This window comes from Eurosta solidaginis, chromosome 3 (assembly GCF_040869045.1).
Source record: "Eurosta solidaginis isolate ZX-2024a chromosome 3, ASM4086904v1, whole genome shotgun sequence".
Classification (NCBI taxonomy): domain Eukaryota; kingdom Metazoa; phylum Arthropoda; class Insecta; order Diptera; family Tephritidae; genus Eurosta; species Eurosta solidaginis.
Genome location: NC_090321.1, coordinates 188744639 through 188762726, shown reverse-complemented (window position 1 = coordinate 188762726; position 18088 = coordinate 188744639). Strand labels below are relative to the sequence as shown.

General features: G+C 35.6%; 1 protein-coding gene across 1 annotated transcript; it reads right to left on the bottom strand.

Moving 5' to 3' along the window:
- Positions 1-269: 269 nt before the first annotated feature.
- SmydA-4 (SET and MYND domain containing, arthropod-specific, member 4) lies at positions 270-17839 on the bottom strand. The gene is made up of 7 exons (XM_067777873.1): positions 17677-17839; positions 4177-4460; positions 3464-4034; positions 3227-3399; positions 3039-3161; positions 754-947; positions 270-694 (listed from the first exon to the last, which is right to left on the bottom strand). The coding sequence occupies exons 1-7, from the start codon at positions 17692-17694 to the stop codon at positions 474-476; spliced, it is 1584 nt and encodes a 527-aa protein (XP_067633974.1). The 5' UTR covers positions 17695-17839; the 3' UTR covers positions 270-473.
- Between the last annotated feature and the right edge of the window lie 249 nt (positions 17840-18088).

Here is an 18088-nt window from a genome sequence, read left to right as displayed (position 1 = left end):
AAAGTCGGTCAGTTATCTGATCTGATCACTTAAACACTTGGCCCAGCATTTCACTCTCAGCCTTACATGGGTACTTGGGCACAGGGATATTGGAGGCAACTGTTTATTTATGATACTCAAAAAATTAATGCTGCAGATAAGTCAAGAAGCAACACTTCAATGAGGACGAGTATTGTCAAATGCGAATCCATTTTGTAATATTGACTTCACCTCTCTGGTTTATTGCATCATGCTCACACTGTTCTGTCATAGTCAAGAAGATAAATGGCTATCGCACGATATATCAAGCCTTTATTAATGGACTGAATATCACTTCCGGAGTTTTAATAAACTCATATCAAATAAATTTTAATTAGTAACAATAGTGTAAGGAAACTTAATAACAGTAAAGATAAAATAAAGAATAGCACCATTCACAGAGGAACACTTCAAAAGCACACTTCTGTTAGAAAACATTACAATCTTTAGCCGCTTCAATTTGCACCCATTTGTTGTAAAGCCGTTGCAGCTGCCACACCCATTTCATGCTCAGTTGAACCAACCGGTTCAAGTAACAAAATTTGTCGACTCTCTTGCAGGCATTTCACCACTTCTTTCATATTACGCTTAAAGTCAGCTTCGTTTATTTTACCAGCAAGCATCAAACGCTGTGAACGCATCATAATGGCGCCATGCAATTCATACAGTATTAGGCCTAAAAAGAGAATTTGACTCATCGCTTACTTTTAAAAAGCGAAATACACAAACGCTTACCCCTCAGTCGCGTCAAATTTGGCTCCAGCACATTTATGACTTGTAAAAAGTCGCGACAATAACTTTCCTTCTTTTCAACATCTCCCAGAGGCATTGAATGCAGAAGATATCCTTTAGTACGACCATAAATTTGACAAAGTGAATATTTGGCTGATAGAATAAAATAATGATTGCGACCCAAAACATGTTCGTATCTAGAAGAAAAAATTTTAAGGAACATGTTAAGTTTTTAGTTAAGTGAGAGCGTAATTTTAATTTTTTTTTCGTTTGCTCAATGAGAGTGGATACCGAAATAAAATTTTCCACAATTTTCTAGAGTTCTTAGTTCACTTTGAGGTTGGAAGTAAGAAGTTTTTAAACTAGTCACATGGGAAGCGGTCAGCTTTGCCATACTCAGGAGTATTATCTCGAAAATTTTCAGAAATAGTTGCTAAGGGAACACGAAAATAGTTTCTAAATTTTGTAAAGAAATGTTAGGGAAATAAGATCAAAAGTGTTCTAAAATGGTTCTAAAAATTAAACCAAACTCAATCTGAAACTGCCCCAAACTGCTCAGTAGATAGATAGTCTAGAACTTATGCCGAAATGATTAAGAAATAGTAACAAAATAAAATGAAGTGATACCGAAAAACTATGCAAAAACTATTAAGATATAGTCCCGAAATAATTCAGAGCTAGTTCTGAAACTATTTCCAAAATGTCCAGAGCTTATCCTATAAATAACCGGAAAATCATACGAAAAAATTTGCCGAAACTATAGACAAATAGTTCACATATGATCCAAAAATTATCCAAAGCTATTTTTAAAATGACTCCAAAATAGCCCAAATTGAGCTCAGTATAATCCAGAGACATACCTGGAATAATTCAAAGATAGTACCTAATTGATTTTGAAGTTAATCCGAAATAATACCAATTTCAACCTCGATTTCGAAAATAATCCTTTAAATAATTTTAGAATAGTTCAAGAGAAATGCGGAAATGATCTTGTTATATATCCGAGATGATACCGAAAGCATACTAAATATAATACAAAAGACATGATGCGGAAAAGTTCCGAAGTTATCGCGAAAGGCTGGTTGGATACCCAAAACTGTCCTGAAATAGTTTTGACGTTATCCCAAAGTTATTCCGAAATAGATCCAAATTCCTTCCGAGATGATTACAATTATATTATATTTGAAGGATTTTCCGTCATCCCTTTAAAACTTGGTTTCGAGACAAACCGGTTTCGACCAGTGTCGATTTTCGTTCTATCGAACACCGAAACCGATTTGTCTCGAAACCAAATTTGACAAGGGATGACACAAAATCGTTCCAATATACATCGTTTATCCACCCTGTCGGAAAATCAACAAAACAAAATAAGTCCATTATAAAGTTATTCCGCAATATTTCTTAAATAATCCTTAAAACAATTCCGAAAATAACACCCTAACTATACTTAAACAATGCCAGCATTATACAAAATGATCTCGAAATACTCGTGATAAATTATCCCAAAATAGTCCTGAAATTGTGTGTAAACGATATCGAAATAGATAAGAAATGATACCGAAATTGTCCCAAAAAAAATTCTAGGTGGTCCCGACATGGTCACAAAATAGCAGCAAAGGGATCCAGAGCGTTCCTGAAAGATTTGTTGGTATTCCCAACACGGTGCTAAAATAATCTGGAAACTGTCCCAAAATTACTTAACGATTTAAAGATACTGTTACAGGAAAGGCAGTCAAGGTCATTATAATTAAAGATGTAACTATTAAAAATAAATAAAATGTAACAGTTTCCAGGGGCATGGACCCCCAGTCACATTCTTTGCATTTTAGAACGAAAACTTATTTTGTCAACTTCTACTATCATGCGTTTTTTGAAACACGAAAACTTTTTAAGTTTTGGTTAAAAGTTAGTGATATATGAGTATAAACTACAAATATAATATAAATAATATTTAGCTGGCAACCAAGCATGAGATACAATTGTTCTCGAACTGTTCGCGAAACGACTAGACCTTAGGAGAAACGGGTGAACGAGAAAAACGAGAGTATAAGAGCAGTGCAGGCTGAGGAATCAGTAACCAGTTTGATTTAAACACGTTTTTGTGAACTACGTGATATCGAAGTATAATTGTACTACTCCCAAATTAGACTAAATAAAGACCATGTTTCAATACCGAATATTGGAGTTATTTATTCGACAGTCAGCCATACGAACATTAGCAGAAGGTGCATAATTACCAGAAATCCCCAGAATTCGTTACAATATGCATACTCATACTATATACTTACTTCTTCAGGAATCCTTCTAACCCTTTTACATTATGTGCATCTATCGCTTCTAAATTAAAATTGATTGCATCCAGCAGTTTGACGATATATTTTGCTTGCAGTGTATAATCACAATGAGCGCACCTTCAATGCAACATGAAACTGGCACATTAACTTATGTTATGTCTACTATAATACAAACCACTCACTTCCATTCAGCATCTTGATTTAGTGGCGCTGTTGAACGCACTGAAGCTTCCTTACAGATTGGGCAAACCAAAGCACTACAATCCGTACCCAACTCCTTTGGATCACTACAACGTTGACAGCAACACCAAAATAGTTTCCCTGCATACATAAAGTCACGTCGTTTCAAGGTTCCCTAAATAAATGAAAAAAATAATAATAATTTACTCATTTACATGCGCAATTTCTTGCACACCTACCTGTAAAGTATATGCATAGCTCAATGTTATAACCTCATCCTTTTGTATCGGTCTGGATGTACGCAAATTAATTGCATACGTTTGTGGATCATCGCTATGTGCAGTGTTCGGGCAACAATCGTGCGCCAACAAATATGCGCTCTTATACAAACTGCGAGCCTTGGCGAAATTTTGTCCAATTTCAAAGCAATTCACATCTAATATACCACAAACGGTATGAATCTCATCGGCGGTCAACGCGTGCATACCCCAATCACGTTGCAATCGTTGTACAACATTTTCCTCATAATATTTCCATAGTTCGGAATTCGATTTTCGTAATTCAGTGTGAGATTCCATTTGTAGAATGTCGGCGTATTTGTCTGGTGAATGTTGCTTCATTAGGAGAATTCGTGCAATCATTATGAGCTCATAATAATTTTTAACCAAATCCACATTGCCGTAAGCAGTCGTGAGTGCAGTACCGAGATTGTGTTTACGTAATAGCTCACATTCTTGTGTTGTGTGGCCAGTTGATTGATGTAAGCCACGACATTGCGGTCCGCATATAGGCCATTTACATGATGCACAACTGGCGGTTAGAGTTACGAAGAGTTGTTATGAAATCTATTTTTACCTCAGTGGCTCTACTTTGTATCCCGAATTGATTGAAGTTGCAATCTTTCGTTTCGAACTAAAGAGTGAATGTCTTAATTTTTTTGTATCAAACTTACCGATATTGCGTTGCTAGCAGCTCAATTGGCATATAACATCCTAGGCATACAGCATCAGCTGACACACATGGTCCAATCGCTAATGGCTCCTCTTTTATAAGTAGTTCACCTGCTTTCAAGTCGCGATCCGCCACCAAGTGCCGACCTAATATTGCAGATTTTTCTACTCTATATGGAAGCTGCTTGATTGCTGCATCGCTGGACTTGGCATTTTCCTCCACCTTTGACAATGTGTTTGTGTAAGAAGATTGTGCGGTTTGATGATGCTGTTTCTTTTTATTTTTCTGTGATAGAAGTGTTAAAAATAGAAAAAAAATAAGCTCACTAGACTTTTTATTTAGACTATTATTTAAGAATCATTCCCATTATTTTGTATCCTTTTAAAAATATTCAGATGTCTCTAAACTAATTTTCCAGCCTTACCGAACTCAAGTCGTAAAATTAGGGTGCACCTTATAAACAAGGCTCTCATAAATCCGGCAAGAGATAATCTCGACAAGAAAATGTACCGCCAACTTCAAATCCAAACCCAGACAAGACAAAATGCAAACATTTTTGATATTTATAGAAGACTATGAGACCCGGCAGATGTTGTTCTATCCTTACTTTTGGTCTATCTGCATACATTTAAGATGTTTGTATTTCCTACTACCGATCCCTCTTTTGCTCTTCCTTTTAATCGCTCATCCCTCTTCCTCTGCGTCCTTTTTCTATATCCGTACTTTTATCTCCCTTCCTCTCCCTTTCTGCATCTTTCTCTCAAGCTCCCTCTCCTTCTTCTTCCGCCACTCCACTATTATCGTCTCACTCTATCTCTTTCTACTTTCCTCGCTCTCTCCTTCCCACTTTCTTTCCTTCGTGCTATACATACATACATTGAAAATTTTAACCATCACTAAAATTAGGAACTTTTTAAGAAAAGTGAACGTGGCCGTTACTTAATTTTTCTCAGATTGCAAAACAACGGTTTATGATTTACGACCTGCAAAACCTTCAAATTTTCTGCTACTAAATGTTGACAGTGGCACGTCCATTTTTCAAAATTCAACTAAACTTTTACTTTTTACTCTGCTCAAAACAATCCTTTAACTAAATATCGTTAGTATTTTTAAATTTTTGTTCGATTTATGGCATAAATTAATGGTATAATAGAGGGCGGGTCCACGCGCTTTATCTAAAATTCTTAAAATGTCGTTCTTAGTATATATATAGAATAGATCACTACTGAGGTGAAATATCAGTATAACCTAGCTATATGGCGGCCACCGTGGTGTGATGGTAGCGTGCTCCGCCTACCACACCGTATGCCCTGGGTTCGCACCCCGGGCAAAGCAACATCAAAATTTTAGAAATAAGGTTTTGAAATTAGAAGAAGAATTTTCTAAGCGGGGTCGTCCTCGGCAGTGTTTGGCAAGCGCTCCGAATGTATTTCTGCCATGAAAAGCTCTCAGTGAAAACTCATCTGCCTTGCAGATGCCGTTCGGAGTCGGCATAAAACATGTAGGTCCCTTCCGGCCAATTTGTTGGGAAAATCAAGAGGAGCACGACGCAAATTGGAAGAGAAGCTCGGCCTTAGATCTCTTCGGAGGCTATCGCGCCTTACATTTATTTATTTATTTACATTAAATTTTTTGTTGCTATTAGACTTTGAAAAAAAAAAAATTTAAGTGGGCATAGTTGTCAACCGATTTTGTAAATGTTAACAAAGTGTGTACGAGTATACAATATCAAGGACAACCACCATAGCTTTTTCCCTTTTTTCGAAATTCGATGTCGCTTTTTTTTAAAGTGGGCGTTGTAGAACACAGATTCCGTTTACTTTCACAAACTTTATATATTTTTAATCGAAACCTCAGTTTGGTAGCAGAGGAAGGTAGAGGACGACTTGACTTCCTATGGTGCTCCCAATTGGCGTCAGCTATCAGTGATGGCTGGCGTGATTTGCTACAAAACGTTCAAAATCGCTTAGGTGGTTCAGCGCCAATTATTGATAATAATAATGTATATACATATGTGTGTACTAGCCGGACCCGACAAATATAAAAGTCGCATACCAAATATCAACAGAAATCAGGTGGTCTATCAATCAATCATCTATCAATGAAAAACTTAAATGCGCTGCCATCTGGCGAATGTTAGCAACTGCCGATAATGCAGTGTTGGTTCTAATCAAATATTGACAATAGTGCCACAGTACAAATAGATTTCTTTGTGTGCTGATAATCGTTTATTTTTAACTAATTATTTTAATAAAATATAGCTAAATAAAATCACTACGGCCAATAATGCCCAAAGGTCGCTAATAGCACGAGTCCCCATCTTTACAACCAAAACTTTATTTATAGATTTGGATTCCTAATAAGAGCGAAAAAGGGACCTGCACATAAAAACAGCAATTGGAAAAAATATATTAGATAATAGTAAGGACAACCTCCTTGCCAATTTCAACATATTATCATTAACGGCTTTTGATTTATGGCTTAAAAAACTTGAAATTTTCTTGTTCTTAATGTGGGCGGTACCATCCCCAATTTCCGAAATTTTAACAAATTTTTTCTTTTTTGTCACAGAGTTAACCCACGTATCAAGTTTTATTTCGTTATCCGTATTTGGTAATGAATTATCGTATTTTTTCTATTTTTCAAAATTTTGATATCGATTTTTTCTAAAATAATCGTTGTTGCAAACCGATTTTATTAGCAAGATCAACCTACGTGCAAAAAAATTTTTTTTTTTGTCTTTTATGTATTTTTTCCATTTTTCGAAATTTTAAAAATCGGAAGAGTGGGCGTGGTGGTTATCGTTCGATTTTACCTTTTTTCGAAAAGGATTTATTCTACGCCAGGATTAGCCAGTATAAAAAATTTCGCAAAAATATTTCAACATTTGAAGCGTTAAGGGGCGGACGGGCATGGCTCAATCAAAATATTTTCTCATGCAGATAGTTTTCATATGTGGAAGGCTATATTATTTGGATTCCTTTTTGCCATTACGAACTATTGATATTCAACCAAAGTTATTATAACCTTGTGTATCAGTACATACACATTGTGAAGTGTGGAGTGTTTATTATTTAAAAAATTTTACTGGTTGCAGAACTTATCCGCTCTGGAACAATATTCTATAAAAGCGTGCAATTACTGGCGTATGCTGAGGCATTGATTTCCTTGGCCTGCTTAGTAGATTCTGCTTACTCCAAACTGGAAAACGAAGAGAAAAATATTGCTTTGCTGGTGAATGAGGACAAAAGGAAATACCTGTTGTCATCGAGCAAAGAGTCAGCAAATATGCGCCTTGGCAACCACGCTACTGTTGGCAGCCATAATTTTGAAATATTAAAAGACTTTGTTTATTTAGGAACCAGCATTAACACAAAAAATAACATCAGCTTTGAAATCCAGAGAATAATCACTCTTGCCAATAAATAAAAATAAAAAATAAAATTGAATAGGATAGGAAAATCATGTTTTGCAAGTCGTTTATCGTACCCGTCCTGCTACATGGTGCAGAAGCATGTAACATGACAACATCAGATGAAGCGGCTCTGGGAGTGTTAGAGAAAAAGTTCTTGAAAGATTTACAGACCTCTACGCGTTGCCGACGGCGAGTACCGAAGAAGATTTAACTATGGGCTATACGAGCTCTATGGTAGTAGAAGAAGAGAGCGGCGCCCACTCCGCTGGAAGGGCTAAGTGGAAAACGATTTAAATTCCCTTGATGTGAACAATTGGCGCCAGTTAACCCAACAAAGCAAAAAAAAAATACAAATTAATAAACTATTTTATTTTTTTCAGTACCTATTCATACACAATCATATTCAATCATTGGAAAGCAACAAAGCAAACAGGTGTTTGATTTTACCGGCAATCGATTGGCAACACCAACAAGTTGTGCCTTTCTGGTCATTGATAAATGCAAATACCACTTGTTGGCATGCTTTGCAATTTGTAAACAAGGAAGTGTGTATGTATGTACATTAGACTGGGTCGATTTATTAACCGATATTGCGCCATCGATTTTTTGATAGGATTTGGGGTCAGGAAAAAAAAGTTCCACTACGTAATATTTTTTTTTTTTTTCAAAAACTGTTATCCCCAACGTTTTTAGCTGACATTTTTGGGTCGGACAGGGTATACATGAAAATTTTTTAGTAGGTCATGAAAAAAACCTTAAAAATCAAAAAAAAAAATTTCGGAGGCTCGAAAATTATTTTTTTGGGCATGCGTAGTGGAACTGTGTAACTTTTTTTCCTGAGCCGAAATCCTATCGAAAAATCGATGGCGCGATATCAGTTAACTTTCGTCCATACAAATCAACCCAGGTTAATTGTACATACAAGGCTATGTATCTGTACAAAAATCAAAAGCAAACTATATTCCGGAAAAATACACAAAATACATTTGGGCATATGTATATATGTATGTATGTATGTATATCAAAGCAAAAAAATTTAAGTGTTGTGTTGCTCACGCCAATCACTGTGAAAGAACAAATGAATGGCATAGAAAGCAAAAATGGGCAGAGATTGGGCTAATACGCTCAACATATAACATATAGGCGGGTGGGCAGGTCTAATATTTGTCATCAATATTTTTTGAAACTTTTCAACGTTCATTTAAAGTGGGTTTTTATACTCAGCTGAGCAGAGCTCACAGAGTATATTAATTTTGTTCGCATAACGGTAATCCGCAACGGGATAAACTAATCGAGATAGATATTGACTTCTATATATCAAAATGATCTGGGCGAAAAAAGAAATTCATTTAGCCATGCCTGTCCGTCCGTCCACCCGTCCGTGGGATAGTTCATTACCAAAGACGGATAAAGCGATGAGACTTGGTAGGTGGGTTGACCTTATGACGCAGAATAGAAAATTTGTAAAATTTTGAACAATGGGCGTGGCACCGCCCACTTTTAAAAGAAGGTAAATTAAAAGTTTTGCAAGCCGTGATTTGGCAGTCGTTGAAGATATCATGATGAAATTTGGCAGGAACGTTACTCTTATTACTATATGTGTGCCAAATAAAAATTAGCAAAATCGGATGACGAACGCGCCCACTTTTAAAAAAAAATGTTTAAGTCAAATTTTAACAAAAAATTTAATATCTTTACAGTATATAAGTAAATTTTGTCAACATTCAACTCCAGTAATGATATGGTGCAACAAAATACAAAAATAAAAGAAAATTTCAAAATGGGCGTGGCTCCGCCCTTTTTCATTTAATTTGTCTAGAATACTTTTGATGCCATAAGTCGAACAAAAATTCACCAATCCTTGTGAAATTTGGTAGGGGCATAGATTCTAAGCCTATAACGATAAAAAATACGAATAAGAACCGTTTAAAAAGGGATGAAACATGGTAATTGGATTGGTTTTTTAACGCAAAATATAACTTTAGAAAAAACTTTGTAAAATTGGTGTGACACCTACCATATTGAGCAGAAGAAAATGAAAAAGTTCTGCAGGGCGAAATCAAACGCCCTTGGCATCATGGCAGGAATACTTTTCGTAGTATTACATATATAAATGAATTAGCGGTACCCGACAGATGATGTTTTAGGTCACCCTGGTCCACATTTCGGTCGATATCTTGAAACACCTTCACATATACAATTAAGGACCACTCCCTTTTAAAACCCTCATTAGTACCTTGAATTTTATACCCATATCGTACAAACACATTCTAGAGTAACCTCTGGTCCACTTTTATGGCGATATCTCGAAAAGGCGTCTACCTATAGAACTATGGCCCACTCCTTTTTAAAATACTCTTTAATACCTTCCATTTGTAAACCATGTCATACAAACACATTCCAGGGTTACCCTAGGTATATTTTCCTATATGGTGGTTTCCCCTTATTTTGTTTCCAAAGCTCTCAGCTGAGTATGTAATGTTCGGTTACACCCGAAATTAGCCTTCCTTACTTGTTAATAGTGATTTCTTTATTTTAAAGCTCAGATGCATATTAAATACATATAGATGCGAATAGTATTTTCATAAAGGGTGCCACTAACATGTGATTATAGCCCGATTTTTCAGTAGTTGATTAAGCTAAGCTCACACTTAGTTTGTTTAAACTGTGGTTAAATGTAAACTCCAGTTAAACTACAGAGCAATTCTTCAGTCACAGTTTAAGGCCGCCATTGGGGTAGGCTTTTTTGTACAGCAACATTGGATTTTTTTATTAGGTACCTAGATAATTTGTAGGCGTCCGACGTGGTAGCGTGCTCCGCCTACCGTACCGAAGATCCAGGGTTCACGCCCCCGCAAAGCAACATCAAAATTTAAGAAAAATTTTTTTTAAATTAGAAGAAAATTTTTCTAACTGGATCGCCCCTCGGCAGTGTTTGGCAAACACTGCGGGTGTATTTCTGCCATGAAAAGCTTTTCAGCGAAAACTCATCTGCCTTGCAGATGCCGTTCGGAATCAACGTACAACAAGTAGATCCCGTCCCACTAATTTGTAGGCAAAATTAAAAGGAGCACGACGCATATTGAAAGAGAAACACGGTCTAAATCTTTTCGGGGTATATCGGGCCTTGTATTTATTTGTATTATTTAATCAACAACAATTTCATGCAGCATAAACCAACGCGCTCAATTCTTTAGCAAAGAAATATGAGGTACATTTTTGAAATTTTCGAACAGAAAAATATTTTTAATTGGTTTGAGTATGGGATGTTTACAGCGGAAATTTTTCGATAAAAAGCCTACTAAAGTTTTTACACTCAAATAAGTGGACCAGGATGGAACGCCAGTAATGTTGGAAAGCCCCATGTGGCTAGGTACATATAAATTTTTTGAGTTTTATTGTCGTAAGCAGGTGTAGTTTGAATGTAAAGCTATGACAAATATTTTATTATTAAACAAACATGCAACGAATTCTATATCCACCATTTATGCCTAGCTGAGAAGAAAAATCTCATCAAACGGATATTGTGGAGTTTCATAAAATCGTAAACAATAAACAAATTTTAGTGTTTGTGTTTCAATAAAATATATGTACGATATACATACATATGTATATATATGTAATCATTTTGATTTGTTTTTTTTTTTTTTTTTTGTTGTATAAACAAAAAAGTAGTTTTAGCGCTTTCCGCTGCTGACTGATATATTTTCATTATGTGTTAATAAAAATATATATGTACTAGCAGACCCGGCAGACGTTTTTCTGCCCTAAATTTCGTATATCTGCATACATTTTAACAAGCTTTTTCCGCCTAACTCTGCCCTCGCCCCTCTACACATTTTCCTAACCTTTGTATTCACTCCTCCCTCCTTATTTTTCGCTACATCTATCTCCATCTTCGTCATTTTCTATCTCAGTCTCCTTCCCCTCCACTCTTTTCTCTTCTCTCAAGTTTTTCTCATTCTTCTTCATATCTTATTGCCAGTCCCAGAGGGTGGTATGTATTTTGTTCTAGTCCCATTCCGAGTCTCAGTCCCAGTCCCACTCCGGATCTCAGTCTCAGTGCCAGTCCTAATCCCAGTCCCACTCCGTATCTGGCCTACTTCCCGGAAAAAAGCATCGTAAATACTAATATAGGCAAATTTATATACCAAATTTCAGGCAAATCGAATAGGAGGTATGTAAATAGGTATGTGGGTATTATTAAAAATAAATAAATGTAAGGCGCGATAACCTCCGAAGAGATCTAAGGCCGAGCTTCTCTTCCAATTTGCGTCGTGCTCCTCTTGATTTTCCCTACAAATTGGCCGGACGGGACATACTTGTTTTATGCCGACTCCGAACGGCATCTGCAAGGCAGATGAGTTTTCACTGAGAGCTTTTCATGGCAGAAATACACCCGGAGCGCTTGCCAAACACTGCCGAGGGGCGACTCCGCTAAGAAACATTTTCTCCTAATTGAAAAATCTTATTTGTAAAATTTTGATGTTGCTTTGCCCGGGGTTTGAACCCAGGGCATACGGTGTGGTAGGCGGAGCACGCTACCATCACACCACGGTGGTCGCCAGGTATTATTAATTCATGTCTTTATTTCGCCTTCGCATGCTTATTTATCAGTTTTGCCAGGTTGATGCGACTAAATCGAATATCACAATGAAAATTACTTAAAAGCTCTCAGCAACAGTTTTCTTTAGATATCCATATTGTATAAACATTGTCTCGGGGTATCCGGATCCACGTTTTGGCCTATATCTCGAGACCCAAGACACCAGCGGTATAAAAAATTATCTGTAGTAAAGCACACATCAACAGCTTCAATTTGATACCCATAATGTAAAAACGCATCCTAGTGTTACCCTGATCCACGTTTTTGCCTATATTTCGAAACCCTAGTCACAAGAAGGTATGAAAACTACCCTGTATTGAAGCACTCATCAACAGCTTTCATTTGATATCCATATTGTATAAACACATTCTAGGGGTGCCCGGGTCCACGTTTTTGCCTATATCTCGAGACCCTAGTCACCAATAGGTATGAAAACTACTAAAGCACTCATCAACAGCTTTTGTTTTAAATCCGTATTGTATAAACACATTCTAGGGGTACCCGGGTCCACGTTTTGGCCTATATCTCGAGACCCTAATCACCAATAGGTACGAAAACTACCCTGCACTAAAACACCCATCAGCAGCTTTCATTTGATATCCATATTGTATAAACACATTCTAGGGGTGCCCGGTCCACGTTTTGGCCTATATCTCGAGACCGTAGTCACCAATAGGTATGAAAACTACCCTGCACTAAAACACTCATCAGCAGCTTTCATTTGATATTGTATAAACACATTCTAGGGGTACCCGGGTCCACGTTTTGGCCTATATCTCGAGACCGTAGTCACCAATAGGTATGAAAACTACCCTGTACTAAAGCACTCATCAACAGCTTTCATTTGCTATCCATATTGTATAAACACATTCTAGGGGTGCCCGGGTCCACGTTTTGGCCTATATCTCGAGACCCTAGTCACCAATAGGTATGAAAACTACTAAAGCACTCATCAACAGCTTTCATTTGATATCCAATTGTATAAACACATTCTAGGGGTTACCGGGTGCACGTTTTGGCCTATATCTCGAGACCGTAGTCACCAATAGGTATGAAAACTACCCTGCACTAAAACACTCATCAGCAGCTTTCATTTGATATCCATATTGTATAAACACATTCTAGGGGTACCCGGGTCCACGTTTTGGCCTATATCTAGAGACCGTAGTCACCAATAGGTATGAAAACTACCCTGTACTAAAGCACTCATCAACAGCTTTCATTTGCTATCCATATTGTATAAACACATTCTAGGGGTGCCCGGGTCCACGTTTTGGCCTATATCTCGAGACCGTAGTCACCAATAGGTATGAAAACTACTAAAGCACCCATCAGCAGCTTTCATTTGATATCCATATTGTATAAACACATTCTAGGGGTGCCCTGGTCCACGTTTTGGCCTATATCTCGAGACCCTAGTCACCAATAGGTATCAAAACTACTAAAGCACTCATCAACAGCTTTCATTTGATATCCGTATTGTATAAACACATTCTAAACGTAATCTACAGATGATTCTAAGAAAAATTGCTGAAGACACCATAGCTCTAAGTCCGATTTCGAGGTCCCTTTTGCGTTTGAATGTAGGGTTTGGCCAAAAAATCTCCATAGCTTCTGATATAATTATGGGAAGAATATAATATTGGGCTTACTTTAAAGGTATTTTATGTACATTTCAGAATCTGTATTAGGATCTGTAGTGCTTTTGAATTTTAGTAGAGATATCAGGCTTAAATTATGAGAAATTGGCCTAAAATGAACTTTTAACTACTATATTATCATTTTTAACAAATTTCTTATGGAAAAAATTTTGTTTTCTTTACAGCTAAAATAAGTTCAAAACATTTCCAACAACTTTTATTCGGACAGTTTTTCTTCTTTCGAATTCGTTTTAGTAGAAAAAAATTAAAAAAAAACCTATATTTTCAAGTAATAAGCAAACATTTTTTCTACTAAAACGAATTCGAAAGAAGAAAAACTGTCTGAATAAAAGTTGTTGGAAATGTTTTGAACTTATTTTAGCTGTAAAGAAAAAAAAAATTTTTCCATAAGAAATTTGTTAGAAATGATAATATAGTAGTTAAAAGTTCATTTTATGCTAATTTCTCATAATTTAAGCCTGATATCTCTACTAAAATTCAAAAACACTATAGATATTAATACAGATTCTGAAATGTACGTAAAATACTTTTAAAGTAAGCCCAATATGATATTTTTCCTATAATTCTATCAGAAGCTATGAAAATTTTTTGGCCAAACCCTACATTCAAATGCAAAATATCTATTTTGCAAAAGTGGGGACCTCGAAATCGGACTTAGAGCTATGGTGTTTTCAGCAATTTTTCTTAGAATCATCTGTAGATTACGTTTTTGCTATACTCCTGATGGGAAAAAATCCATCCATACAATTTGACCCGCTGTAATATGTATGTATGTATATCTATTAGTTGCACAGCTGCACTGTAACAGCAAATTTGTATGACAACAGCTAAAGATTTCTGACTATCTTCAAACTAGTTTGAAATAATCCAGACTTATATGAACTTTAAACTCGGAGCCTTGTGGAATATTGTCCTTTGGTCTCATTTGTGGAATCACTTACAGAATTGAGTTTGTTACTCCCAAAACACTCTTAAATTGGAAAAGATCATCAAACAGTATGGAATTATCTAAACTTAGTACTAGGCCACCTAGCAAATACGTACGTGAATGTCTGGCTTCCCACAAATCGTGACCCATCGCAGAGCTATGTCTGTTAAAGAACCAGAAACAGGTCTGCCAATAAAACTGATGTTAAGGTTGTCGTTCTTCTTTATTTCATATAACTAAAACTGTAATGAGTAGCATTTATTTTTGATCGATACCCAGTTGTAAATGTACGCATGGAACATCGATAATTGAGGCATGATTTGGATGTATGTATGCATGCCAGTATGAATGCACGTTCATTTCTTTTTAACACGTATAGTTGCTCAGGGAGCATCCATACTCTATTACTCCCTTTGTACCCCTTCTGTATGCATATGGTTGTATTAATGCCGAAAGCATGGGGAAAATATGTATACAGCCATACGAGTGTTTCATTCGTACGAAAGCACTACCGTCACCATTCTGAATATTTTCTTCATAAGACTATGACGGTTAAGCATCTTGGGGCAAATGGTAGGCGGCCGTAATTAGCCCGCGATATATTTCAAGCTTATCGCTCCAAATTCTCCAATCTCTCATCAGTTATTCACATCCTGAAGAACTTTTCGATAAAAGAATTGTTTCAAGTACAAACATTTCATAAATACTGATACATTTTTGAAGAGAATAATGAAAAATCAAAAAGTCATAAATTAAATACGTGTAGGCAAAATTCAGAAAAGTTTATTTTTACAAACATACGATCGTTGATACAACAAGTGTATTTCATGCATGCATATAAATTTTCCCACTCGGGTACTAATGATTTATTTGTACATTTTCACGCATAATTTTTTATGAATAAATATGTTTCAAATTAAAAAAAAAAAAAATTATCTCACATATTTTTTACAACTTATTTCAACTGGGTATCGATACATCACGGACCAGTTATTTTTCCTACAGGGTGTTTTTGAGTGAATATACGTATACATCAGTGCTTTAGCAAATAAACCGAAATTTCGTTAGTGGCACTTTGTATATTTATTTAGTAGTTGATTAAAATATTTTCTTAATTTTCATTGCATTTTATAATGCTGTTTTGTTTTGCCATAGTCGGTGCTCAAGGCAGGTATTATGAAAAACGTTTACGGCGGACGGACGGATCAGGGCCAATAAAATACCCTTTCGACACTGATATAGCAAATGTTATTGCTGATAGAAAAATTAAAAAAATGAGAATTATTACCATCTAACCTTAACATTATATATGAAAATTAACAAAAACTCATTTTCGTTAAAATTGCTGATGGAGGCTATTGAATATGGGAGCGGTTACTTTTTTTGGTATTGGTTAGTTTTTTGAACCGGACTCTTCTTTGAAGACGGGTTATTCTTTGGAACCGGTTAATTTTTTGGAATGGGTGACTTTGATAGAACCGGTAACTTTTTTGGAACCGGTTACTTTTTGAATTGGATAACTTATTTGGAAACGGTTACTTTTTTGGTACCGGTTCCTCTTATTGGACAAATTACTTATTTAGAACCAATTAAATTTTGGTACTTATTACCGGCTATCTTCTCGAAACCGGTCACTCTTTCGGAATCGGTTTGCTAGATTCGACATGAGATTGTTATGAAGACGCCTAGAACCTCAAACATTTTTGGAACTTATTACCTTTTTAGAACTGGTTTCTTCTTTAAAAAGCGGTTACTTTTTTGGAAGAGATAACAATTTTGAAATCCGTAGTTTTTTGGTAACCGTTACTTTTTAGAACCGGTAACTTTTTTCGTAGCCGCTACCTTCTCGAAACCGGTAACTTTTTCGGAATCGGTTTGCTAGATTCGACATGAGATTGTTATGAAGACGCCTAGAACCTCAAACATTATTGGAATGGAATGTTTTTGACCAAAGTTTTTTGCAACTCAAAATACATATATCTATTATATGGGTCCTAAAGCAAATTTAGCAAAGTCTTTATCTCTGAGTTAAAAGAAGGTAAGACAAATGCGGTCTGGTAAACTTTGACTAAAGAAAGTTTTCAAATCAAGTTAATTTTTTTGATCTCTTTAACACAGTTAAATTTGAAAAGCTAATGGAAAATGACCCTAGCGTTGTAGCCCAAACTAAGAAAAAGTCGATACATCAATAATTGGAGCCTAACATAATATAACCAGGAAGCTTTTGAGCTTTTATTCGCTATACTATCTTCATATCTGTGTAAAGCTCATACAGCAACATAAAGAATATTTTTGTCTAAGTGCACTATTAATTAAACCTAACCAAACACTTCAAAAAAAATTGTCGTTCATTGTTTTTAAAATTGTACCTTCTTTTTTGCTGTGATATTTTCTTGTACTTATGGTTTAAAAACTCTGAAATTAATAATTTTATTGGTTACACTAAATTGGCTGTTGGGCTCGATATTTTTCCTTGAAAACTTTTAAAATCCTCGTGTAGAAGCCACAACCAGCTATATAATTTCGGTTTCGCACGAACTCATATATCCCCACCTGTTTTGTTTATTTATCACACAGTTATCACAATCATTAATGTATCGCTAGATTTTTGTCGCTGCTTTTAAAGAAAATCAAATATTATTTTTTTATGATTGGCAATGACCCAATTTTTTTGTGATTTTATTTCATTTTGTTTTGATTTAATAGCTTTAAAGAAACCAATGGTATGGTATTGAAAGAATTTAAATAAACTGTCAGCCTTATGAATTTTATTTGCTGCAAAGTCTCACAAAGATGAAAAAATAATTGTTTAGCAATTTTGTTCAACGCTTTTTTCGAAAACTTCAAGCAAATATGTACAAAGCTAATTTTTTTTTATTATTGAAATTTACTTGTTTTCTTGCCGGCATTTTGATCTAAATGATTTCGTATGTTGCACTAGAATATATCTTTTTGTTATTTTCTATTAGGCGTCGTATACAATTTGAATTTTCATTTGAATTTATAAACACATCACTCTGAAGCATTTCGCCTACTACTGCCTGACGTCTGCCAAATAAATAGACTTTCTCAAACAGCCTCCGTATATCATCATTCATTTTCTATTACGTATTCCATTCGCTCTCAGAAATTTGCTCCACAGTAAAACACAATAGCCCCTCCGATGCATGATCATAATATATGTAAACCCAACAAAAAAATTTTACCTTATATAAGGCCTATTTCATTTTGCCAAAAGGCTTATGACATCAGGCCTTATATCTATAAGGAATATTAGTTGAATGGCATTTTCCTTAATATTCT